We start from the raw sequence: 23,398 nt of genomic DNA on the forward strand, positions 1-23,398 counted from the left end.
CTACAGGTGGGAGATTGACCAGCTGCTGTCCTGGTGCGGCCTAAACAACCTGGAACTCAATGTTCTCAAGACAGTGGAGATGGTTGTAGACTTCAGAAAGAACCCAGCCCCCCGCCCCATCACTCTGAATGACTCCTCAGTGGACTCTGTTGACTCCTTCCGCTTCCTGGGCACCATCATCTCCAGGGACCTCAAGTGGAAACTAAACATCAGCTCCCTCACCAAAAAGGCACAGCAGAGGATATACTTCCTGAGGCAGCTGAGGGAATTCAACCTGCCAAAGTCAATGATGGTACACTTCTACACCTCCATCATCGAGTCCATCCTCACCTCCTCACCACCTGCTTCTCTGCTGCCACAGAGAAAGACAAGGCCAGACTGCAGCGCATCATCCGCTCCGCTGAGAGGGTGCTCGGTTGTAAGCTGCCATCCCTCCAGGACCTGCACACATCCAGGGCCCTGAAACGGGCCAGAAAGATTGTGGCCGACCCCTCCCACCCCAGTCACAATCTCTTTGAATCACTGCGCCTCGTGCCTATGACTGCAGCACAACCCGTGGTATATTGGCCATATACCACAACCCTCGAGTGAGTTATTGCTTTTATACAACGGATACATAATTGGGAAACATTTATGGGATTAATACCGACTATTCAGTGTCTTAATATCTATTTTACTGAACTCCGCCAAGAAAGGTAGTTCATAAAACTATCATGTTGCTATGGAGTTTCAAAGCGACGAACAATGAGCCCTAGAAACTAAACTAATACTCCTGACCTACCTAGCTAGCCATGAACAAAGTGTAGCCTTCCTTTGCTGTGTAACTGTGTTGCAAAAGTTGATCCAAAAGTCCATCCGTTTTGAATTCAAACCATCGTGTAATCCGTTCTGGTTTGGGGACCTATATTTCTGTCGCACTTTGTTGACATTGACATGACATTGCGCTGACATTAGCTGTGTTCGGAATCGCTCCCTTGTTCCCTCACTCCGTATTCCCAATATAGGGTTCACCATGTAGTGAACTACCTAGGGAACGGAGAAAATGTAGGGTACATGCACTGTTCCCTGCAAATCAAGGTGAATTGTGGGTAATAAATAGTGGACTATATAGGGAACGAAAATTCCGTGGAGAATTCAGACACTACAAACAAAATGGCTGACGCCCTATATAGTGCATTTTATAGTGAATAGGGAGCGATTCCGAACACAGCTATTGACATGACATTGCGCTGGCTCCAGGCTGGCTCTAGACTGATCGAACTTAGTGTAAGTCTGCCTGCCGACTCACAAACAGATAAGTTCCACCAACCAGAATGGATTACACGATAGTTTGAATTCAAAACGGATGGTAAATAGACACAAAAGAATCCCCGAGAGACTTTACTCATATTTAATTTGTTTTTGGGTGTGCTTTGGGTGTTTTGGGGTGTTTTTTGGATAGGCTAACATGACTTCATTGTGTTGCACTAGCATTAGCCACCAGTGAAAATTGTAACACCCAAAACTATCTACAGCATGGAATTAACTGAAAAGTATCTCTGTCAGTCAAAAACATCATAGGTAAGTCGAAAATGAGGCCCTAGTTCAAAAATTCCAGAATATCCCTTTAAGATGCAACACAGTAGTCTACAACAAATCACTGGACTGGGAAATATTGATTACACATTTGAGAAAATGAAAAAAGACATGCCATCTACTGCCATCTCATGGAATTTTAGAGGCAGTGCAGGAAACTTCCGAGAATAAACGTGGAGAACTTCCGCCGAGACGGAACAGGAGGTGTGACTCGACTCGGCTGGCAGTGCCAACGCTGAGCCGAATAACCTGGATCAAAAACCCAAGTGTGTGTTGGTGGTTCACATAAACAGGTATTCGACTCATTACAACGCCGTGTAAAGTATATTTGTTCGTGCATTCAAACATAGAATATAGCTAGCTAGATACATGCGCAGTTTTCACCGACCTACTGTAGCTCGCTAGCTATGGCGGCCTGGCGCGGAGCGGCATATCCCCTTCGCTAACGTGATCTCGCTAGCTAGCATTAGCTAGTAGTGCCAGCTTCATTTGTATCCCAGCCCAAGCAAGACCTGCAGCATTGCAGGTTGTTCCTACTATTGTTAGCCAACTAGTTTTAGCTAAGTGACCAGATAATAGACTTTCAACATTTCTAATCTCAGGTCAGAGTATTGCACATTCAATACGACGGAGAGGTGCGTGTCCCCTTACCACTCAGAAACAGCTGTCTGGCTTTTGCTAGCGAAGTTTGCTAGCTACCATGTTATGCTAGTTTGCTAGCTACCATGTTGTTATGCTAGCTCAGTTAACCTGCCAGTTTGCTATTATTAACGCTAGCTAGCTAACGTTAGCACACAAGCAACTTTGACTAAACCGGTCAGAGGCTAACGTTAGCGTCAAACTGAGGCAATGGGTTAAAAACCTTTGACTGAACCAATAGGATTGATTGATTGGTTTTATTTCCGTGTCACGCACCAATTGGCGCCCAGCCCGTATGGGCTTATGAGGCACGCCTGTACTGGCAAACCAAAATAGTTTAACATTAAACATAATTTTCGATGCATTTAACAATTATTAACATCATCACCAGACACTGCACAAACACACTTGCTCTTCTCCCCCATGCTTTGAATATAAATTGGGCGTTATACAAAACTCCTTTTTTATAGAATAAACATAGAAATAAGCTATATCAGTGTTAAACTGAGTGACATGATCCTGATGGACCGGTAAGAGTGCATTCATGAGATTCTATGAAATGTCAGTGGTGCAGCATGCATCATGAGGGAAATGAAGCTTGTGCAGCTGTTAGAAACTCATTCTCTGTAAGTCTTGATTACATTCTCCCTATACACACACCAACGGGTTATATTGAACGCTTGGAAACTCAAAAAGATCCGGATTGTAGAACAGAGCCCTCACTTCAGATTAGCATGTAGCCTTACAAGGCTTTCTCTAATTTCCCTCCTCCTGTTTTTTGCATCCCAAACCCTCTCCATCCTTCCTGCCTCTCTCTCCGCCTGCCCCTCTCAACCCCCCACAGCAACCGTGCCACGCCGCGCCCCCACCCCGAGCGGTGCCGTCATGTGGCAAGAGGCCCGCAAGCATGAGCGGAAGCTACGCGGCATGATGGTGGACTACAAACGCCGCGGCGAGCGCAGGCGGGAGTACTACGAGAAGATCGTAAGAGCCCCTCTATCCATGGCTACCCAAAGCCTTTCAGTTATGTTTTACCTTCCCAAGGGAGTGCGGCGTATAGATTAGCAGATTACATGACTGTTCATGATGGTCCCTCCCCCTTTCCTCTCCACTGTAGAAAAAGGATCCGGCCCAGTTCCTCCAGGTTCACGGCCGGGCCTACAAGATCCATCTAGACTCCGCTGTCGCGCTCGCCGCAGAGAGCCCCATCAACATGTGAGGAGAGGAAACACACACACACGCACGCAGCACCACACCACTCACCCTGTCCTTCACCCGGGACGTATGTCTCCTGTGTCTCTGTCTCTAGGATGCCCTGGCTGGGAGATGCCAACAATATGATTGACAGGTTTGACGTGAGAGCTCACTTGGACTACATACCCACCTACACGCCTCCGCTACTCAGCACAGTGTAAGTCTTCCTCAGGTCTCTCCCCATGGCATATCGTCTCATAGAATAGGCCTAGTGAGATTTTGTTTGTGTATGTTTTTTAAAGAACGCTGGCTCTTACAATGAGGATGTAGATGGATATCAGCTTTATTTATTTGCTGTTTAAGCAAACAATATTGGCCAGGTTTCCCGATAAAGAACCTTCTTAAGGAACCCTTAAGCAACCCTTTGTATGGGAGTTAAGAAGTACTTTGGAGTTAAAGGAGTAGTAAAGGGAAAATGCATGTTTAGCCCTGTTTTAAGGTTACTTATGATCATATACAATGGTTCAGATCAAAACGTTGACAAAGCTAGCATTTTCGAGAAAGTTGTTAATTGCTCTACCACCGTTTTGGTCATACAATGGATGTGGATGGGCATCTTGAAAAATCATTCAAAAACATGTTAAACTCTCGATTTCAAAGACAAGAAGCTCACCGAGGGTGTAATTGGGTGTCCGTTGGTGTTCTGACATAAAATTTGCCGCAAAGTATGAATCCTGTAGGGTTTTATAGATCATTTTATGAAATCCATTGACTTGTATTGAAGCGACCGTTGTAGATGTGTAGATCAATCCGCAGAGGGGATTCAGGAAGCGGAACTACTTACGGTAGCTATTGTTATTGCTTATGTTGCTAGGCTACCTAGTTTGCGGAAGTTTACACACGTATGTGCTGCGACTAAATAGTTCTATGCTAAATATTTAAAAAAGCCTTTCCAGATGAACTATAATCTTACTTTATGGTGAATTATATGTCAGAACGCCAACTAACACCTAGGTTCAGCATTTGGAAAAATTACATTTTCTTAGCCTGGATCCTGTGGTATTACAATATTTTTTTTAAAGCCTCTGGAAACTTGGCTTGAAATAGTAAAAATACATATATGATATAAAATGTTAGTGTCTCTTTAAGCATCCACAAAAATCTCAGTTAAAATAAACGTTCCGAAAAAAGTGTTCAAAAATGTCTCATTTTGCTCTCTGGACCATTTCTCAGGAATGTGTGGGCGCGTCAGATTAGGATTTGATTGACATTTTGATCCGCCAATGACAAACAATCTCATCAAAACTAGCAACGCACTATGCACAGCAACTAAAAGTCCAGCCGTATATGTTTGAGCCGTCAGATACTCAATTCTCAGAGGATGCAGAAATACAGTAGAAGCCCTGCCATCTCCAAATAATTCATTTTAATCAATCACTGAATGGTGAGTTATAAAATGCTTTTCTATCCATTAGTAGAATTAGTTAGCCACAGCTAGTTCTAACCATACTAGCTAGCGCTAACATTATTAGGCTGCTAAGCAGCTACAAAGCACTGAGATGGCAAGCTAACAATGTTAGATTTCTTTAGAAAAAGGTGAGGTTAACAATAAACGTGGAACATTTACTTAAACTTTATCATTAGCAAGTAACTTACATAATCGATCTCTAGGCTCTGGGCATCGGGGAGAGGCTGAAGTGGAGGGAGAGAGGGTACTGCTCCAGCTACCAGACATAGCCGTTGTGCAAAACCCATTGCTTTCTGGCAGAATTTAATGAATGAGCGCAGCATATGAAGGTATGTTTCTGGACTGCTCCACCACGGCTCACCAAAAACGCGGTCCACTGTTTCTCTAAATCCAACACAGTTGGAAAACTAAAGAATGACTTGTCATCTCACCGATGAGCACCCAGGGACAGCACAAACAATCATGATGGTGTACAGGGTGGGGAGATAGAGGATAGATAAAAATAGATACCGGAAGATGGATAGATAAAAATAGACAAAGATACTAGGCTGGATCAAATATGTTAGCTAACTGCAAATTTGCTGTTGACGAGGCAGATTTAGCGGGAAAGTAGGACTTACTAACGTGCATTTTTTAATGATTGGATCTCGGATATAATGACGTCACATTAAACGAATTAAACAACGCCCATTTCAAACCCACTGTCAAGAATGTTACAAAAACTTAAATGAGAATATTTCACATTTTGATAGAAAGTAATTGCTAATACTTTTACATGTTGTTTATTATGTACATAATACACTAAATTACATAGTTAGAAGACTTTTGTGGATTTGAGTTTCCAGAGGCTTTAAGATTGTTGGCTCCTCATTACAATGAGTCAAGTCATTTTTATATAGATAGATATCAACTTTATTTATTTACTGTTTAAGCAAACAATATTAACTTATCTTTCTATGCATTTAAATCAAAATAGTATCTGATTCTCATTCAATATTTGGAAAAATTACATTTTCTTTGCCTGGATCCTGTGGTAAGCTATTACATTTAAACTGAGGTGTGACTTAAACCATTTCAACTGAGTTATACCAAGAAAATGCATTAATGCGCGGAGGCCTGTGCTCTCTGAGGACCCTTTCTAGTTTTTCTTGTGGTTCATGCATGTGGCCATGTGCCCGAAAAAAGTCACTGACTGAAACGTATACCATTAAACAGATTCCATTGAGCAAGTAAAGACAGTGGCGGGTGCTTCTGTTTCCTTTATAATGCATGTGGCCAATTTTTGGACTATGTATGTGAACCCAATTTCATTTCATATAGTGATTGGTTTTTCGGTGTTGGTTACAGCACCCCAGAACAGGAATCAGAGGAGAGGAAATGCAACTATGAGCGTTACAGAGGCCTGGTACAGAATGACTTTGCCAGCAGTGAGTATCCTCTGTCCCACCTTCCTTTCTCCATCCCACACCCACAGCTCCTTCTGTCCCTGCTCAGACGCTGCGCGTTTGGTAGACAGTTAGTAATGGTCTATCTCCTGTGCCTTGCACCCTGTGGGTATATTTTTGTTGCTGTTCTGTCCTCGGTCTCTAAAGCCCCTCTGTCCTTCTACAGTCTCCGAGGAGCAGTGTTTGTACCAGATCTACATGGACGAGCTCTACGGTGGCCTGCAGAGACCAAACGAGGACGAGAAGAAAAAGTAAGACACGCTTGTAATCTTTCTGCTGCAACATGGCAATTCCCCCTCGGGGATCAATTGAGTACCTACCTACAGTACCTACCTAGCTATGTACCTACTTACAGTACCTACCTACCTATCTACTGTACCTACCTACCTATCTACTTCCCTACCTACAGTACCTACCTACCTATCTACTGTACCTACCTACCTATCTACTTCCCTACCTACAGTACCTACCTACCTATCTACTCTATCTACCTCCCTACCTACCTCCCTACCTACAGTACCTACCTAGCTATGTACCTACTTACAGTACCTACCTACCTATCTACTCTACCTACCTACCTATCTACCTCCCTACCTACCTCCCTACCTACAGTACCTACCTACCTACATACCTATCTACTCTACATACCTATCTACCTCCCTACCTATAGTACCTACCTACCTGTCTACTCTACCTACCTATCTATCTACCTCCCTACCTACAGTACCTACCTACCTACAGTACCTACATACCTATCTACTTACAGTACCTATCTACCTCCCTACCTACCTACCTACCTATCTACTCTACCTACCTATCTACCTCCCTACCTACAGTACCTACCTACCTACAGTACCTACCTATCTACCTACCTACCTACCTACCTACCTACCTATCTACCTACCTATCTACCTACCTACCTACCTACCTACCTATCTACCTACCTACCTACCTACCTACCTACAGTACCTACCTATCTACCTACCTATCTACAGTACCTACCTATCTACCTACCTACCTGCAGTACCTACCTACCTACAGTACCTACCTACCTATCTACTGTTCCTACCTATCTACTGTACCAACCTACCTACCAACCAACCAACCAACCAACCAGAGTTGGGTGTAACGCGCTACAAAAGTAGCCCTTTACAGTAACATATTGCTTTTGGCAGTAACTATGTAATATAACGCAATACCGATAGGATTTCGACAATGTTATTACAGTTACTATGTCACATAAAGTCATGCGTTACTACATTACCGAAACACAGACCGCCACGCTGTGGCTTGAAGCACGGGGAGAAGAAAGCTTGTGTGTTGATTGCTGGCATCTGGTACTGCGGGGGAGGGGGAGGGGGAGGATGACGGTTGGTAAAGAGGTTCAGAGGGGGTGGGGACAGGGCAGTAGAGGCTCAGAGGGGGTGGGGACAGGGCAGTAGAGGCTCAGAGGGGGTGGGGACAGGGCAGTAGAGGCTCAGAGGGGGTGGGGACAGGGCAGTAGAGGCTCAGAGGGGGTGGGGACAGGGCAGTAGAGGCTCAGAGGGGGTGGGGACAGGGCAGTAGAGGCTCAGAGGGGGTGGGGACAGGGCAGTAGAGGCTCAGAGGGGGTGGGGACAGGGCAGTAGAGGCTCAGAGGGGGTGGGGACAGGGCAGTAGAGGCTCAGAGGGGGTGGGGACAGGGCAGTAGAGGCTCAGAGGGGGTGGGGACAGGGCAGTAGAGGCTCAGAGGGGGTGGGGACAGGGCAGTAGAGGCTCAGAGGGGGTGGGGACAGGGCAGTAGAGGCTCAGAGGGGGTGGGGACAGGGCAGTAGAGGCTCAGAGGGGGTGGGGACAGGGCAGTAGAGGTTCAGAGGGGGTGGGGACAGGGCAGTAGAGGCTCAGAGGGGGTGGGGACAGGGCAGTAGAGGCTCAGAGGGGGTGGGGACAGGGCAGTAGAGGCTCAGAGGGGGTGGGGACAGGGCAGTAGAGGCTCAGAGGGGGTGGGGACAGGGCAGTAGAGGCTGAGGGGGTGGGGACAGGGCAGTAGAGGCTCAGAGGGGGTGGGGACAGGGCAGTAGAGGTTCAGAGGGGGTGGGGACAGGGCAGTAGAGGCTGCGCCTTTGGCCTGTGACCATAGCTCACCTGGGATCTGTTAGTTTAACTATACCGCAACACACATCCTGCGAAGAGAACATTACAATGGCAACAGGCGCTACATTTTTGGAATGGATAGCCTACTCCCATTGCTTTGAGTTGATCAAAGAAAAGGGCAACAACGTCATAGTGAAGTGCAATCTGTATAGGGCAGACGAGGGAACTGTCTACAGCGAAAAAGCAACAGATTGGCTATTGGATTTCGCTGGATCTCCATATACCGGGTTTGAACCCCGAGACATAAGATTTGTGGCAGAGCATGTTGTTGAAGATATCTGACCTCTGTCAATAGTAGAATCACCAACTTTTCAAGCTTGAAAAGAATCAAGCTTGTCGCTTTTTTCCTTGCAAAACCAACAAGTAAGCTAGCTACTAACGTCTCCAATATATGAATGGGGGTCTTTCAAACCCCAGCAACCAAATCAAACCAAATGCTTGTTTCAGTTGATATTATTTGGATTAAATGCTTAAAGGGGTAGTGTGCTATTTTGGACATTGAGCCCTATTTGTGGTCTGTCTACCATGAACGTGAAACATAGAGACCATAATTTCACTGATCATTCCAGTATTGAGCTAGCTGCAGTTTTTATGCAGGCTCTCACTGGGTTACAATGGAAGTCAATTGGGCATATGTAAATGCATTGGAAAAACTATGATAAATGTGCTTTTCCGAGATGGGAAGCACAGGGTGTCATCTTACCAGTCTCAGTATGCTCTCCTGTGGAATGTATCGCAATTCAAATATTTTCAGGTGTTTGGCATGACTTGCATATAGTCCTCCATGGGAGCAGTGAAAACAAGCGCCCGGGGAATGCTTATGTCCAAGTCATGCCAAGCACATAAAAATATTTGGATTGCGATACATTTCACAGGAGAGCATACTGAGACTGGTAAGATTATTATATGAGATCTATGTTTCAGGTTCATGGTAGACAGACCACAAATAGGGCTAAATGTCCAATAGCACACTACCCCTTTAAATTCTGTGTGTAGGCCTTTTGACGTCACAGGACAAGTTTGCCTTTTGTAATTTTGCCACCGTTTTGCATGTTATCTGCATACTGTAAAGCCCTGGGAGAATGTTGAATGGCCTGTTGACTCCACTTAACTTGAATTAACTGGAATTACAAACACAGGATTACTGTACCAGATTTGAACACTACAGCGGTTAAAAACAATCTAAGCCTGGTAATCGTGTTTGTAATTCCGAAGGTGTAGTCCTATTCTGGCCTGTTATTCTGACACTTTTTGGCTCTTGAAGGAAAACGACTACAATGACGGCGATTTTAAAAAAGGCCTACACACAGAATTTAAGCATTAATTTTGTGTCAATACTGAATCGATTTGATGCTGCTTTGAAGGCACAAAAATGGCATTGAATTAATGACAGGCAAGAAAACCTGTTTGTCTGCCTAGCCTACTGTACACTGATATAGGCTGGGCAGAAATTAGGTTCAACCATGGATTGGTTGAATTCAGTTTAACGGTTTGTTTTTAAATGTAAAAGATTGATGTAAGCTGATGTAGGCCTAGCTCGTCAAATTTTGGATGCTGTGTGTATACTTTTATTTTCATTGTCACATACTGTATGTCTAAGATTGTTCTTCTATTAATAGAAATGGCATAGAAAATTGCCTTGATTTTGTGACCTGTCATATCATATGCTACATGGGTCTAGGCCTTGTGTTGTACACTCTTCCAGTTTATAATGCCTATGCTTGTACTTCTGTGGTGATTTTGGTGAAAGTAACTCAAATAAGTAACAAGTTACTCTACAAAGACAGTAATATTGTAATAGTAGCATGTTACACTCAAATGAACCCAACTAGTAATGTGCAACAAGTTACATTTTGAAAGTAACTTACCCAACACTGCTGCCTAGCTACCTACCTACCTACCTACCTACCTACTTGCCTATCTGACCTTTGAAATCCATGCATTCTCCACTCCATACAATCATGTTTTATTGCACTTGTAGAAAAGATGCCCTGGTTAGTAAGCCCTTATTTAAGCCCCTCTCCCCCCTTGTGCAGGTTGGCTGAGAAGAAGGCTACCATTGGCTACACTTACGAGGACAGCACTGTGACAGAGCCCGACCCCCAATCAGACAAGGGAGAAGAGGAGGACTCGGAGAACAGCGAATCTGAGGAGGACGAGGGCATCCCCGATATCGGTAAGTAATCGGAAGCGAGTTGTTAGCTTGAATCCAACCCGTACGCCCACCAGGATCTTGCCGCATGTCTATTTTTTTCTTTTTTCAAACTGTGGCTGTCTTGCGCGTTTCAGATGTGGAGGTGGACGTTGATGAATTGAACCAGGAGCAGGTGTTGGACCTCAACAAGATTGCCACTCCATACGGGATGACCGAGGGAGACTTTGTCAGGTTAGACCGTCATCCTCGCCTTATAGCTGCACTTCAGACCATTGCCTCGTGAAGGGCATAAAACTGAAACCAAAAGGGAAATGGCGTCATCACGTTGTTGTGCTGAATGGCACTGTAGCTGGCGACTGTGTTTGAATGACGTGCGTGCAAGAAGGCGCCTGTGTTGGCAAGCCGTCCGCCTCGGCTGCTCAGCATACTGTTTGCTGTTGCTCTATTTCTCTGTGTTCGTTGCTGTCGGACTGTCTCTGCTCTCCTATTTTATGATCGCCAAGCTCTCCTAAACATCAGAGCTGCTGGTGAGACGTTGTTGCTATCAAAGCACTGTTTGGGTGAACCTGCAAGTCTCCCTCCAGTGCTTTCGGACGTCCCCGCACACCCGCGGCGCGTCCCCTGCGCTTTTTCCCGGAAAAAACGCTTTAGAAGACGGGGAAAGCGGGGTGGCGTGCTTGTAAGGGTCAAGGCTGACCTGCAGGCTTCCTCGTGCGTGGATGATCGTGGCCTCCTCTGTGAGGGACGCTACTTCCCAGTCCGACGCTCATTGTGCTCCAGCGGGCCGATCCTATCAACCCCGAGCCGCTGCCGCAGGTGACGGGGTCGGCTCTTCCTGTTACCGGCCAGCTGTCACCGTCCTGCCTGTGTTCCGCAGCGCTGATGGTTCCCACTACTCCCTCACCTCTCCTCCCGGCCCGAGGACAGCGTCTGATCTGCCTGCGACAGACGCGCCACCGCACCTCACTTCACCTGCCCTCCCGGGCCTGGTGACGGGGCTCTGGCACCGACGCTGCCTGCTGCCGGCCCGCAGAGACTGTGCTGGACATGCCTTCCTTCGGCCGCTGAGACACGCCGTCACTGGCAAACAAAACATTATTGCTCAATGACTTTTTCACCTTTCGTGAACTGGATATTTCGCTTCTGAAGGAGACGGGCTGGTGATTCGGGCTGGTGAGTGTGCACCGTTTTCCGAACCTCTTCCTCCTGACTTCGTTCTTCAGCTCCCCTCGGACCACTGGCAGAGGTGGGGGTATAGCCTCTGTGTTCAAATCTACCTTCCAGTGCATTTGAGCTTTGAGCTGCAACTGTTTGAACTGAACCTGTCCTCTCCTGTCCTTTTTGCGGTTGTATATCGTCCTCCGAAAATTAATAGTGTGTTCCCGCTGCTTTTAAACACGGCGTACTGCAGCTGCAATCATTTCTTGTTGCCCATGGTATTCATGAAATGTTCCAGTCTGGTTTTAGACAACGCCACGGCACTGAAACAGCCCTTTTGAAAGTGTACAATGATCTCATGTTAACTGTTGATTCAGGTAACTGTGCTGTTCTGGTGCTCCTTGACCTAACTGCTGCTTTCTATGCTGTGGACCACAGAATTTTATTATCACGTCTAGAACCCTGTGTAGGCATCTCAGGTACCGCCCTTTTATGGTTCCAGTCCTACAGTACCTGACGGAGCTTCTCTGTCCACCTGGGAGAGTTCTCCTCATCCACAGCTCCTCTCACCTCCGGCGTCCCTCAAGACTCCATTCTGGGCCCTACCCTTTTTTTGATTTACATGCTGCCGCTGGGGTCAATTCTTAGGAAACACAACAACTCTTTCCACTGCTTTGCGGATGATGTGCAGATCTATCTGCCCCTGAAATCAAAAGGCAAGGACTACGTACAACCACTGTCTATGAGATGTCAAATCCTGGATGGATGTGAACTTTTTAAATCTTAATGAAAATAAGACTGAGATCATCATGTTTGGTCATGACCCCTCAGACTGTACCACTGGTTTGTTGGGCCCCTTCTCCCCAAATATCCGTTCCTCAGTCAAAAATCTCGGGGTGACCTTTGACAGTTCTTTTAAATTTGACAAACAGGTCAGCTCTGTCATAAGAACCAGCTTTTCCCAACTCAGGCTTCTTGCCAAGGTAAAGGGCTTTCTCTCCCCCAAAGACTTAGAGAGAGTAATACATGCTTTCATCAACACTCGCCTTGATTATTGTAATTCTTTGTATGTCGGCATTGCCCAGTCACTGATGCGTCGCCTGCAGCTTGTGCAGAATGCAGCAGCTCATCTCCTTACTGGCAAGCGAAAACGCGACCACATCACCCAGTGCATTTTAGAATTGATTTCAATATTTTTATGTTTGTTTTTAAAGTTCTTAACGGACTGACTGGCACCTCAGTATCTTGCCGATCTCCTGCACTTTCATGCCCCAGCTAGAGAACTAAGATCCTCTAATCAGCTGCTGCCGGCTGTCCCAAAGACTCGTCTGAAGACCAGAGGTGACCGAGCCTTTGGGGCGGCGGCCCCCAGGCTCTGGAACAGTCTGCCCTGGCACATTAGGTCTGCCCAGACCATAGAGATTTTTAAGTCTTCTTTAAAGACTCACCTGTTCTCCCAGGCCTTCAACTCAGGTTAAGCGTGACACCCGATGGCCCCTGTATTATTGTACTGTATTTTATATTGCTTATTGTGTATGACGTATTGTAGTGTTCTGTTGCGTGCTGTGTGTTTTGCTGGTCTGGAGCTGTACAGCGCTTTGGTCAACCTTGGTTGTTTTAAATGTGCTTTATAAATAAAATCCACTAACGTCTGGACTGGTTGCTAGGATGCTGAGGAAGGACAAGGAGGAGGTGGAGGCCATCAAGCACGCAAAAGCCCTGGAGGCAGAGAAGGCCATGTACTCGGTAAGACCGGATCCTCTGGTTTGTGTGGGTGCGTCTGTCTGTCTGTCTGTGTACTGATGTCTCATTCACCATCGCTGTTGTCTGAATCTCAGGGCCGCCGCTCTCGCAGACAGAGGAGGGAGTTCAGGGAGAAGAGACTGAAGGGAAGACAGATCAGCCCGCCTAGGTAACGACCACAGCACACACCGACGGCAGGGAGGAGCATCTCGTATACGTTTATCCGCCGGCACTCTCACCTCTACTTCTGTTTTTCTTCTTATTTCTTATTCACATTTTTATTCACATTTTCAGAAGATCAGTATCTTCATTATTTTTTTTGTGATGTGTATGTCAAGTATGTGCTCCGATCACTCCCATCGCAGAAAAATAAGAGTTGTAGATTGGAAACTGAAAGACTGCCATGACATACATGTTTTTTTACAAGTGTATGTAAACCTTTGACTGCAACTGTATGTCACTAACTAATGCCGTGAATGATCGACAGGGCCGCAACTCACAATTTTATGTCTATAATCTCTGTTCCAGCTACGCCAGGAGAGACAGCCCAACATACGACCCCTACAAAAGGTGAGTGGGACAGCTGTAGCCAAGCCCTAGCTCAGACTGATCAAGTACCAAAGGTTTAGTTGAAGCTCAGCCCTTTGATCAACATTATTCTAACTAAAAAAAAAGACCAGTGCGAGACAGCAGCCAACATAGGTGATGACTGTGTCTCTACAGGCCAGAGTCCGAGTCCAGCTCTGAGTCGCGATCTCGCTCCCGTACGCCGGGCCCAGAGAAGATCACCTTCATCACCAGCTTCGGAGGCAGCGATGAGGAGGCCGCCGCAGCCGCCGCCGCCGCCAACCAAGCTCCTCCCCCTGTCCACGCCCCCGCCAACTCGCAGCACCACCCCGCAGGTCATAGCAGGGGCTCCCGGTCGGTAACTTTCCCCTTCCTGGCTTCTCATTGGTTGTGTTCTCCTGTCAGTCATTTTGTTGTCCGATCAAATGACCACTGTAGGGGTAGAGAGTTCGGAGCGGGTTATTCTGGTAGGTGGGCTGGAGCTCAGATTGTGAGGACGGTTTGTTGGACCATCCTAGAAAGTGTAACGATTGCAGAGAAACGTCGGCCTTTGTGCTACGCATGCCACTACCAGCAGCAAGCCGGACCCAGTCAATGACCTGTGTGTTGGGGAGAGGGAAAGAGTGCTTGAAGTCATTTTATTGATCGTCTTACACCGAGAACACACACACACACACACACACATGCAGTAGTGGTCACCGTGTGTGTGTGTGCGTACGTACGCGTGTGTGTGTGTTGCTGTATCTATCCACAGTGTCACACATACAACATTGACAGGCTTTCTGCATGACATTTGTTGTTCTGTGTTGTTTGCTAAACCTCTGGGATCACTTCTCCCAATGTTAATGATCAGCCAGCGTCAGCAGCGATGAATGTAACTTGTGTGTGTGCATCTATACAACACTAGCAGCTCAAAGTTCTGGGGACAATAGAAGGGAATGATAAGAATAATAACTAAGCAAGAAGGCCAAACTCCAGCGTCAGAACATCAGACAGGCAGGGGCCGGTCAGCCCGCGGGGCCCGACGCTGACGCCTGCGCGTCTCTCTCTCTCTCCAGCAGACGAAGGTCCTCCTCCAGCCGCTCCTCGTCCTCCTCCAGCTCCCGCTCGTCCTCTCGCCGCTCGTCCTCGCGCTCGTCCTCGCGCTCGCGCAGGGGCCGGCGGGGCCGCGGAGGCCGGGACGCCGGGCGCCGCTCGCGCTCCCGATCGAGAAGGCGCTCGGACTCGCGCTGCCGGGGGCGAGGCGGCAGCGGAGGGGGCGCGTCGTCCCGGCGGAGGTACGACCGGACGCTGTCCCGCTCCAACGACCGCGAGAGAGACCGGGAGAGAGACCGGGACCGCGAGAGGGACAAGGACAGGGAGAGGGACCGCGATCGCAACAGGGACCGGGAGCGAGACAGGGGACGACGGCACGCGGCGCGCAGACGCACGCGGTCAGACACGCCGGAAACATCCCGCATTGCATTCGATTCTGTTATTCATGTCTCTTATCAAGATCTCTCATCTTTTGCGCAAAACGCCGGGACCCACCAAAGTGACCTGAACCCTCTCTCTCACCCCGCCCCTCCAGGTCTCGGTCCGGCTCTCGACAGGGGGTCGGCGCCAGGCGGGGGGGGGTTGGAAGTTCCGGAGGCCAGAGGAGGGGGGGCAGCAGCAGCCCCAGCCCCTCCCAGTCCCCCAGTCACCCCAGCCACAGCCCCTCCCCCTCGCACCGAGGGGGCCTGCTCTCCGCCACCGCCCTCTGTGACAAGCTGAGAAAGTGAGTGACAGGGACACGCAGGGGCCGCGTAGACGCGCGGAACCCGACACTCCGCGCCCTCCGCCGGCACGCACACACGGCCGTAGTCCTGGCCGCACGTCAACATCCTGGACTCGAAGCGGCCGACTGTCCTGTAGGAGGAGCCGTTCGCTGAGAAAGCTGATAACGTTCTGCCCTTCGCTTCTGTTTCTCTCTCCCTCCCTCTCTCTCTCTCTCTCTCTCTCCCTCTCTCCCTCTCTCCCTCCCTCTCTCTCTCTCTCCCTCCCTCCCTCTCTCCCTCTCTCCCTCCCTCCCTCTCTCCCTCTCTCCCTCTCTCCCTCTCTCCCTCTCTCTACCTCTCTCTCCCTCTCTCCCTCCCTCTCTCCCTCCCTCTCTCCCTCTCTCCCTCTCTCTCTCTCTCTCTCCAGGCCTGATACTCCGGGTGGTAAAGAGACGGGAGCTGCCAAAGTCAGTAAGAATTTGAGCTCGCTGGGTTTGTTGCTAAAGTCTACGTCTCCCCCGCCCCTGACAGGCTGTCCTGATTGTCCATCGGGCAGTCACCCCCCCCCCCCCTCCCAGGCCACTGTCGCATACAGGGAATGAAATCCCCCTGAGATGTCTTTGACTGCCTCCTGTCTGTCTCTCTGGAGATGTTCTCTATTCACAGCTCCTAGCCTGTAGCCTCGCGGCGCGCTAGCGGTAGCTCCTCTCCCCTCGCTGTTGTTTACTGAGTCAGTGGATGCTGACAGTGACCTGCGGGGGATAGCAGCAGCAGTCCTGACCTCGCCTCTATATCTCTGTATGGACTGGCGTTTAGGCCGCCGTCACTGGCCTACGCTGATGTGACAGGTTTTTTGGGCCGCTTGATGTGAGTGAGTTGGTGAGTGGGTGGGTGCGTGAGTGAGTTTGTCTGCTCCAACTGACCCAGTGTTCACTGTTGTGTTTTTTAGATGTATCATTTTGCTGCGCATATACATGCTCAGCTCAGCTAGTAGAGTTAGTCTCTAGTCATCACAGCTAGTAGAGCTACTCTAGTCATTACAGCCAGTAGAGTTAGTTTTTAGTAAGCACAGCCAGTAGAGTTAGTCCCTAGTAAGCACAGCCAGTAGAGTTAGCCTCTAGTCATCACAGCCAGTAGAGTTAGTCCCTAGTAAGCACAGCCAGTAGAGTTGGTCTCTAGTAAGCACAGCCAGTAGAGTTAGTCCCTAGTAAGCACAGCTAGTAGAGTTAGTCTCTAGTAAGCACAGGCAGTAGAGTTAGTCCCTAGTAAGCACAGCCAGTAGAGTTGGTCTCTAGTAAGCACAGCCAGTAGAGTTAGTCCCTAGTAAGCACAGCCAGTAGAGTTAGTCCCTAGTAAGCACAGCCAGTAGAGTTAGTCCCTAGTAAGCACAGCTAGTAGAGTTAGTCCCTAGTAAGCACAGCTAGTAGAGTTAGTCCCTAGTAAGCACAGCCAGTAGAGTTAGTCCCTAGTAAGCACAGCCAGTAGAGTTAGTCCCTAGTAAGCACAGCCAGTAGAGTTAGTCCCTAGTAAGCACAGCTAGTAGAGGTTCCTAGTAAGCACAGCCAGAGATATTACCCAGTCTAAAGGGAAAGCACTGATGTTGTCAGAGGCTCTTAATGGCTTCCTTTTCCTGCCTCGTTTGTGATCTGTTAGTCTGGGTAAGTGACAGTTGAACGGTCAAAGGAAGCCATCAAAGAGCGCAGGGGCAACATTTTGTCTTTTGTTGTTTTTCTTTTTCTTTTTTTCCTTTCAGATGAAGCATTTGCGTAGCTTGCCTGTAGTGTCAGGTGGGTGGGGTAGGAACTATTGTGACTAGACCATTGGTTCCATTAGCCAGCCAAAGTCAATCAAGCACAAATAAGTATTTAAAATGATTTCAAATAGGCTTCTAATTCGACCCAGGCCTGTGAACAGGTAGGCTGTAAGCATACATCCATGGGTCCATCTCAATAGCTAGTAACATTTTTTCTTATTCATGTATCATATACATAGGGTATTCATGTATCATTAAGTCCTCGATGTGTTGAGCCAGTGGTTGCTAGAGCCCTAAACTGCCCTACCCGACCTCGTGGGTCCCCAGCAGGAGAGGAGTACAAACTCCATGGTGTAGACTACAGAGATCTATCTGTAGACCCACTGCAGCCTGAATCGTTATGTAGGGCCGCCGGTCAGATTCTCCGTAACCTTCCTCCTCCTGAGAAATTGCTTCTCTGAAATGGCTCGGGGTGAAACCAGCAGTGTAGAAAAGGACACGGTCACCAATCCAGGTTGGATCAGACTTGACCTCCAGGAGGGGAAGGGGGACAGCTGCGTTCCTCCAGACCACTGGAAGCGGGCCGTGGACTAGCAGCAGCAGCCTGTGTTCTCAGACAGGGCCTCTAGCGCTGAGAGCCGGTCTGGACAGCAGCAGCAGCAGGCAAGCCCCAGCAGGCAGACAAGCCTTCACCACGCCTCACCTCCCCTACTAGGAACAGCAACAGGGGCCCGCATCCAGGGAGCTCAAACCAGTTTAGAGGGGATCTCACCTGGACACATCTGTGGGCGGATCACTCGAGATTCGGTTTTGACATTGTTCTGCCGATAAGAGGGCTGATGTTTGGACTGTATGTGTACAAGTACCGCTGTTGAGTCAGATCCCTCGGGTCATTTCTTGAGAATCTAGGTGTCTGGCTCTCAGTGGTGGGTGGGTGGGACAGGACAACTTTGGAGCTACTCTGGCAGGGGCAGGCTGGAACCGGAGTTTGTCGGAAGCTGTTTTGACCTGTAGTTCTTGCATGACCAGCTGAATTCCTACCTGGCCAGGCATACCTGAGAAGGGCGTGGCGGCGGGGGAACGCCACGGACGACTCCTCCTGACTGAAGTCAGTGGGACCTCAAGTTGTCGTGCCCCTGTTCAACCTCCTCCCACCCCCATGCTGCCCGCACATACATTCAACATACCTTGTATACATATATATACAAATACATTGGACCCATATTGAGAGGCAGGTTCAGTGTAACCTGAACTGTCCTGCGAACCTCGGAGCAGCTGCAGGCTGTGGTCACAGAGTTCGCCTCTCCTCACGCCCCCCCCCCCCTCCCTCCGCCAGGTCCAGCAGAGAACATGACAGCACATGACAAACCGTACATTTGATTTATGTTTAGTGTATATGTACGCATGTGTACCCACAGCTAACCACCTGCCACTGTATATGTGAAACGTGGTAGAGGCCCTGTCCAAGTCTCACACACACACACACACACACCCTGTACCCCTGCCGTGAGCATGTTCTAATGTGAACGTGTCTGTTACAGCCCAAGATGACCCCTCAGGAAAAGCTGAAGCTCCGCATGCAGAAGGCCCTCAACAAGCAATGTGAGTGACCCAGGTTTGGCTGCAATACCGTCACACACACACACACACACATATATGCGTACACACACTGTTGAAATGAATGAATTATTGGTGTAGAGAGACGGAAGGATGGTCCGAGGGGAAATTGATTGCTGGAATCTTAATTGAAGATTTGATTGAGTATTTACGAGTAAACCGTGTACAGGGTCCAGGGTCAGCCTCACAGAGCACTGTGGCATACACAGCGTCCAGTGAGTCAGACACCTTAGTGGCTGGTCAGGCACGAGGGTTAGGGTTATACGAGGTCAACACACCCTAAATATAACGGTACACTAAATTCCGGCCTGATACAGAGCAAGTCCTGTACATTGCAGAGCAGGTATTGTATAACAAAGTGGTGAATTCTGGCCCTGTGAGGCAGAGGTCCTGGACAGTAGAGAACAGATGGTCAGCAGGAAGGTCAGGGGTAACTGACCACTGCTCTAATAATACATGATCCTGTTCTGGAGGCCTGTGCAGACCTGACTCCAGACCATATACAGAAAAATACATCCTTACACACGCACATCCTTACACATGCACAGAAACACCTCTACCTTGGCTCTGTGTTACGAGAGGCACCCCCCCCCTCTTTACTCACATGTAGAAGTAATAAGGATATCTACTATATAGTAATAATAGTATTTACTTTTTTATTTACTATTTTAGGGGGGCGATAAAACAATTAGGCATATGTGTGATGTTAGAATAAAGAAATGCAAGACAAAGTGGTTAGAACTATCAAAAGAACAGCGGTATGTACGCCCATCAGCCATAAGCCAGTCTGGGCCTGGCATGGTTTTTACTCAACCTGCTTCGGTGGAAAGACGGTTATATATCACTGCAATGTACACATTATCCATCTGGAAGCTTTTCTTTTACTCAACTTGCTTCGGTGGAAAGACACAGTAGCCTACATCACCGCAATATGTGCACACAACTTCATTTCCCCCCCCCCCCCACCCCCCCCCCCCCAAACTTCCATCTGGAAGCTTTTTCAAACAAAATCTGTTCAGCATACCGGGGGATGTCTCCTAAGTCATCGTGTTCTCTCAGCGAGTGTTTTAAGTTTCCAGGCGTTAATGTGTTAACGTTGACAGCCCTAATGTAATTACATACATGGGGAGTAAACGTAATCGTGTGATATGATGATTGATGTCTGGTATAGAAGTATCAATCGCCGGAAAGAAAAGTAGTATGCCGAAGCTGAATTGTAGATCAGATGCAATATGTATTTAATAAAACAGCATACAGATATCTGGGTCAGTCACAATGAAACGCTATATTCACGGAACGCATACAGCGTTCCCTGCTCCGACAACTAGGCCTTCAGTCTGACACCCCTTTATAGTTGGTAGCCCTTATCTATACATAGAATCAGTCCAATGGCTAGAGTCCTAGAGGACTATGACCTCAGTGGTCAGCAGGCTTCTTATAGCTGTACACTTGATCTTCACTGGACACTGGCCAGTCCCCTGACCAGCTGAGGCATGTGTATGGTCTTGTTCTAGGAATAGTAGGGGCACTCCTGACAGAAAAAAAAACTCATCGCTGTGGATACATATTGTATGTATTCTGATTTGTTCCTCAGCCAAGGCGGATAAGAGAGCAGCCCAAGTGAAGATTCAGCAACAGGAAAACAAGCGACAGGTGCGTGTGTATGTGTGTCCTCAGTGTGTGTGTGTGTGTGTGTGTGTGTGTCCACCTAACTGTATCCACCGTACACGGTGACCATTCCATCAAGAACCTGACAAAATGTGGTCATCACACATCTCTTGTGTGCCATAAGCCCTTAAACCTGTGCGTTTGGCTTACAGGAGCGAGAGGGAGAGCTTCGAGCCATGGCACGCAAGATCCGCATGAAGTAAGATCGTGCGTGCATGCATGCGTGTGTAAAAGGTGTTCTGTCGTGGTCTCTGATTAAACCTCTACTTCCTGTCCAGGGAGCGTGAGCGTCGGGAGAAAGAGCGGGATGAGTGGGAAAGACAGTACGGACGACAAAGCCACTCGCCTTCTCCATCCAAATACAGTGAGTAATGTGCTTTAAGGAGTAACATGGTGGCCGTTCACACGTTCTAGCCTTTTATATGCTATTTTCACAAGAGGGCTTTGAAGAAACACACAAAAATATTCAATATGTCCATTCTTTAGTTGTGGAGATGTAGGCGATGCAGCAAGTCTTGCGTTGAGGTCGATGCTTCTAATGCTGTGTTCCAATGCTGCTTCTGACTGCTTTGTAGTTATTGAATTTTCTGGCAGGCTGCGGTGTTAATTGTGACTCACGATTATGCATCTTCCCTCTGTCCCCCAGCTCGTGACTACAGCTCATCCAGAAGGTATGTGAAGAAACCACAAGAATCTCCCTCTCTCTGTCTGAGTACTGCACCACAATGAACCTGCACATTTAAAGACATGTCAAACCATGAAAGTGGTGTCAGGACGAGAAACTACTTTAGTCCTGATTGCATCTACATCACATTTACATATTAGACACTGTACAATGAGCTAGTGTTGGGTTATGTGCCTTGCTCACGGGCACAATGGTGGGCACAAGTCACTTGTCAGGTGGCCTGGCCCCACTGCATGTACTTACCACTGAGCTACCTACCTCCCAGTCTAGATTAAATATGGACATGCCAGTATCTGGCCCATACTTGGCTGTGTGTTACATGACACATCTAATCCTCTCTCTCTCTCTCTCTTTCTCATCTGTCTCTCTCTCTCGTCTGTCTCTCTCCCTCACCCCCCCCCCTATCTCTCTCTCTCTTGTCTGTCTCTCTCTCTCTCTCTCTCATCTGTCTCTCTCTCTCTCATCTGTCTCTCTCTCTCTCTCTCTCTCTCTCTTTCTCATCTGTCTCTCTCTCGTCTGTCTCTCTCCCTCACCCCCCCTCTCTCTCTCTTGTCTGTCTCTCTCTCTCTCTCATCTGTCTCTCTCTCTCTCTCTCATCTGTCTCTCTCTCTCTCTCTCTCGTCTGTCTCTCTCTCTCTCTCTCTCATCTGTCTCTCTCCCTCACCCCCCCCCCTCTCTCTCTCTCTCTCTCTTGTCTGTCTCTCTCTCTCTCTTGTCTGTCTCTCTCTCTCTCTCTCTCTCTCATCTGTCTCTCTCTCTCTCTCTCTCGTGTCCATCTCCAGGAGGTCTCGTTCCCGATCAAGGAGCCCATACTACCGCTACTAAGACATGACACCCTACTGCCTCAGCCCCCAGTCCCCAATCAGGGGACAAGATGTATACAACTCTGACCCGAAGGAAGGAGAGACACCGGGGATATAAAAAGGAGAGGGCTAATAAAAGATCTCAAGTGAAGGCCGAAGTTGAAGATAGTTTTGCATTTTGTTCTAATATCAAAGGTTATTTAATCTGTTGCAAAGCTCTCCGTGTACCAACGGAGTGCTCAGAATATTTTAATCTGTAACTATACCAGTTATGAATGCTCATCACAGCTGTGCATCTGGTCACATGGTGCAGTACCCCGAATGCATGATCTCTTGGGCTTGCCTTTGCCGACCCAATGTCCCCCTACATCCCCCAACCAACTCCCTTCCTCCCCTTCTCACTCTTTCTCACTGACTCACTTCTCTTTGTGTTTTACTGGTAAAGACAAAGGAATCAATCAGAAACGCTTGTATTTGTATGTTTTCCTCTGTTTAAATGAGCAATGGTTGATGAAATCCCGGGAAGGAAACTATCATTGTGTGTGAATATGAAAAACATTGATTTATCGCTTCTTATCTCATTTTGTATGCCATGTGTAGCATGCCCCAACACCTACCCCCACCTATTCAGACCACTCTACATCAAAATGTTATTGAGCTGTTCTGGGTTCTTTTTTTGATTTATTCCGAATGATGTCAAATCACAGATGGAGAATTTTAAATAAAATAGACCCAAACATCAGATATTTGTGTTGAAGCTTCATTCCTTTAACAGCACTTATTGCATGCACAAGAGCAGAACTTCGCGAACACTGTCGGAGATCTATAAAGATATGGCTTTTCGTCACCAGATGGCGCCAAACATGTTCATTACACAATCTTTACCAATTATCTGCTTGGTTATAAATGAGCGTTTAGATTACTGGCGAAAGACAATCTGTCCAGGTTGCACCTGACATGAGTGGCCTACTGGGGCTTGTTGGCTCAAAAAATGCGTAGCCTAATATTTCTGGAATTTATTGATAGGCCTATGTCCCATACTGATTTTGTGTGTTT

The 23,398-nt window shown here is 47.9% G+C and overlaps 1 protein-coding gene across 4 annotated transcripts; it reads left to right on the plus strand.

Moving 5' to 3' along the window:
* Positions 1-1,766: 1,766 nt before the first annotated feature.
* clasrp (CLK4-associating serine/arginine rich protein) lies at positions 1,767-23,086 on the plus strand. 4 transcript variants are annotated; one of them, XM_084445996.1, is made up of 21 exons: positions 1,767-1,868; positions 3,059-3,198; positions 3,332-3,429; positions 3,524-3,625; positions 6,224-6,303; positions 6,488-6,572; positions 10,491-10,630; positions 10,744-10,840; positions 13,435-13,513; positions 13,606-13,679; positions 14,039-14,080; positions 14,234-14,431; positions 15,136-15,510; positions 15,648-15,836; positions 16,244-16,283; positions 19,111-19,171; positions 20,781-20,839; positions 21,007-21,053; positions 21,133-21,218; positions 21,501-21,525; positions 22,322-23,086. In XM_084445996.1, the coding sequence occupies exons 2-21, from the start codon at positions 3,100-3,102 to the stop codon at positions 22,362-22,364; spliced, it is 2,019 nt and encodes a 672-aa protein (XP_084302122.1). In that variant the 5' UTR covers positions 1,767-1,868; positions 3,059-3,099; the 3' UTR covers positions 22,365-23,086. The 4 variants fall into 4 exon arrangements, 3 of the variants coding, with proteins under 3 accessions (XP_084302122.1, XP_084302124.1, XP_084302123.1); XM_084445998.1 differs by having other exon boundaries at positions 15,139-15,510; XM_084445997.1 differs by lacking the exon at positions 1,767-1,868 and adding an exon at positions 2,088-2,210.
* Positions 23,087-23,398: the final 312 nt, after the last annotated feature.

This window comes from Borostomias antarcticus, assembly GCF_949987555.1.
Source record: "Borostomias antarcticus genome assembly, chromosome: 1".
NCBI classification, from domain to species: Eukaryota; Metazoa; Chordata; class Actinopteri; order Stomiiformes; family Stomiidae; genus Borostomias; species Borostomias antarcticus.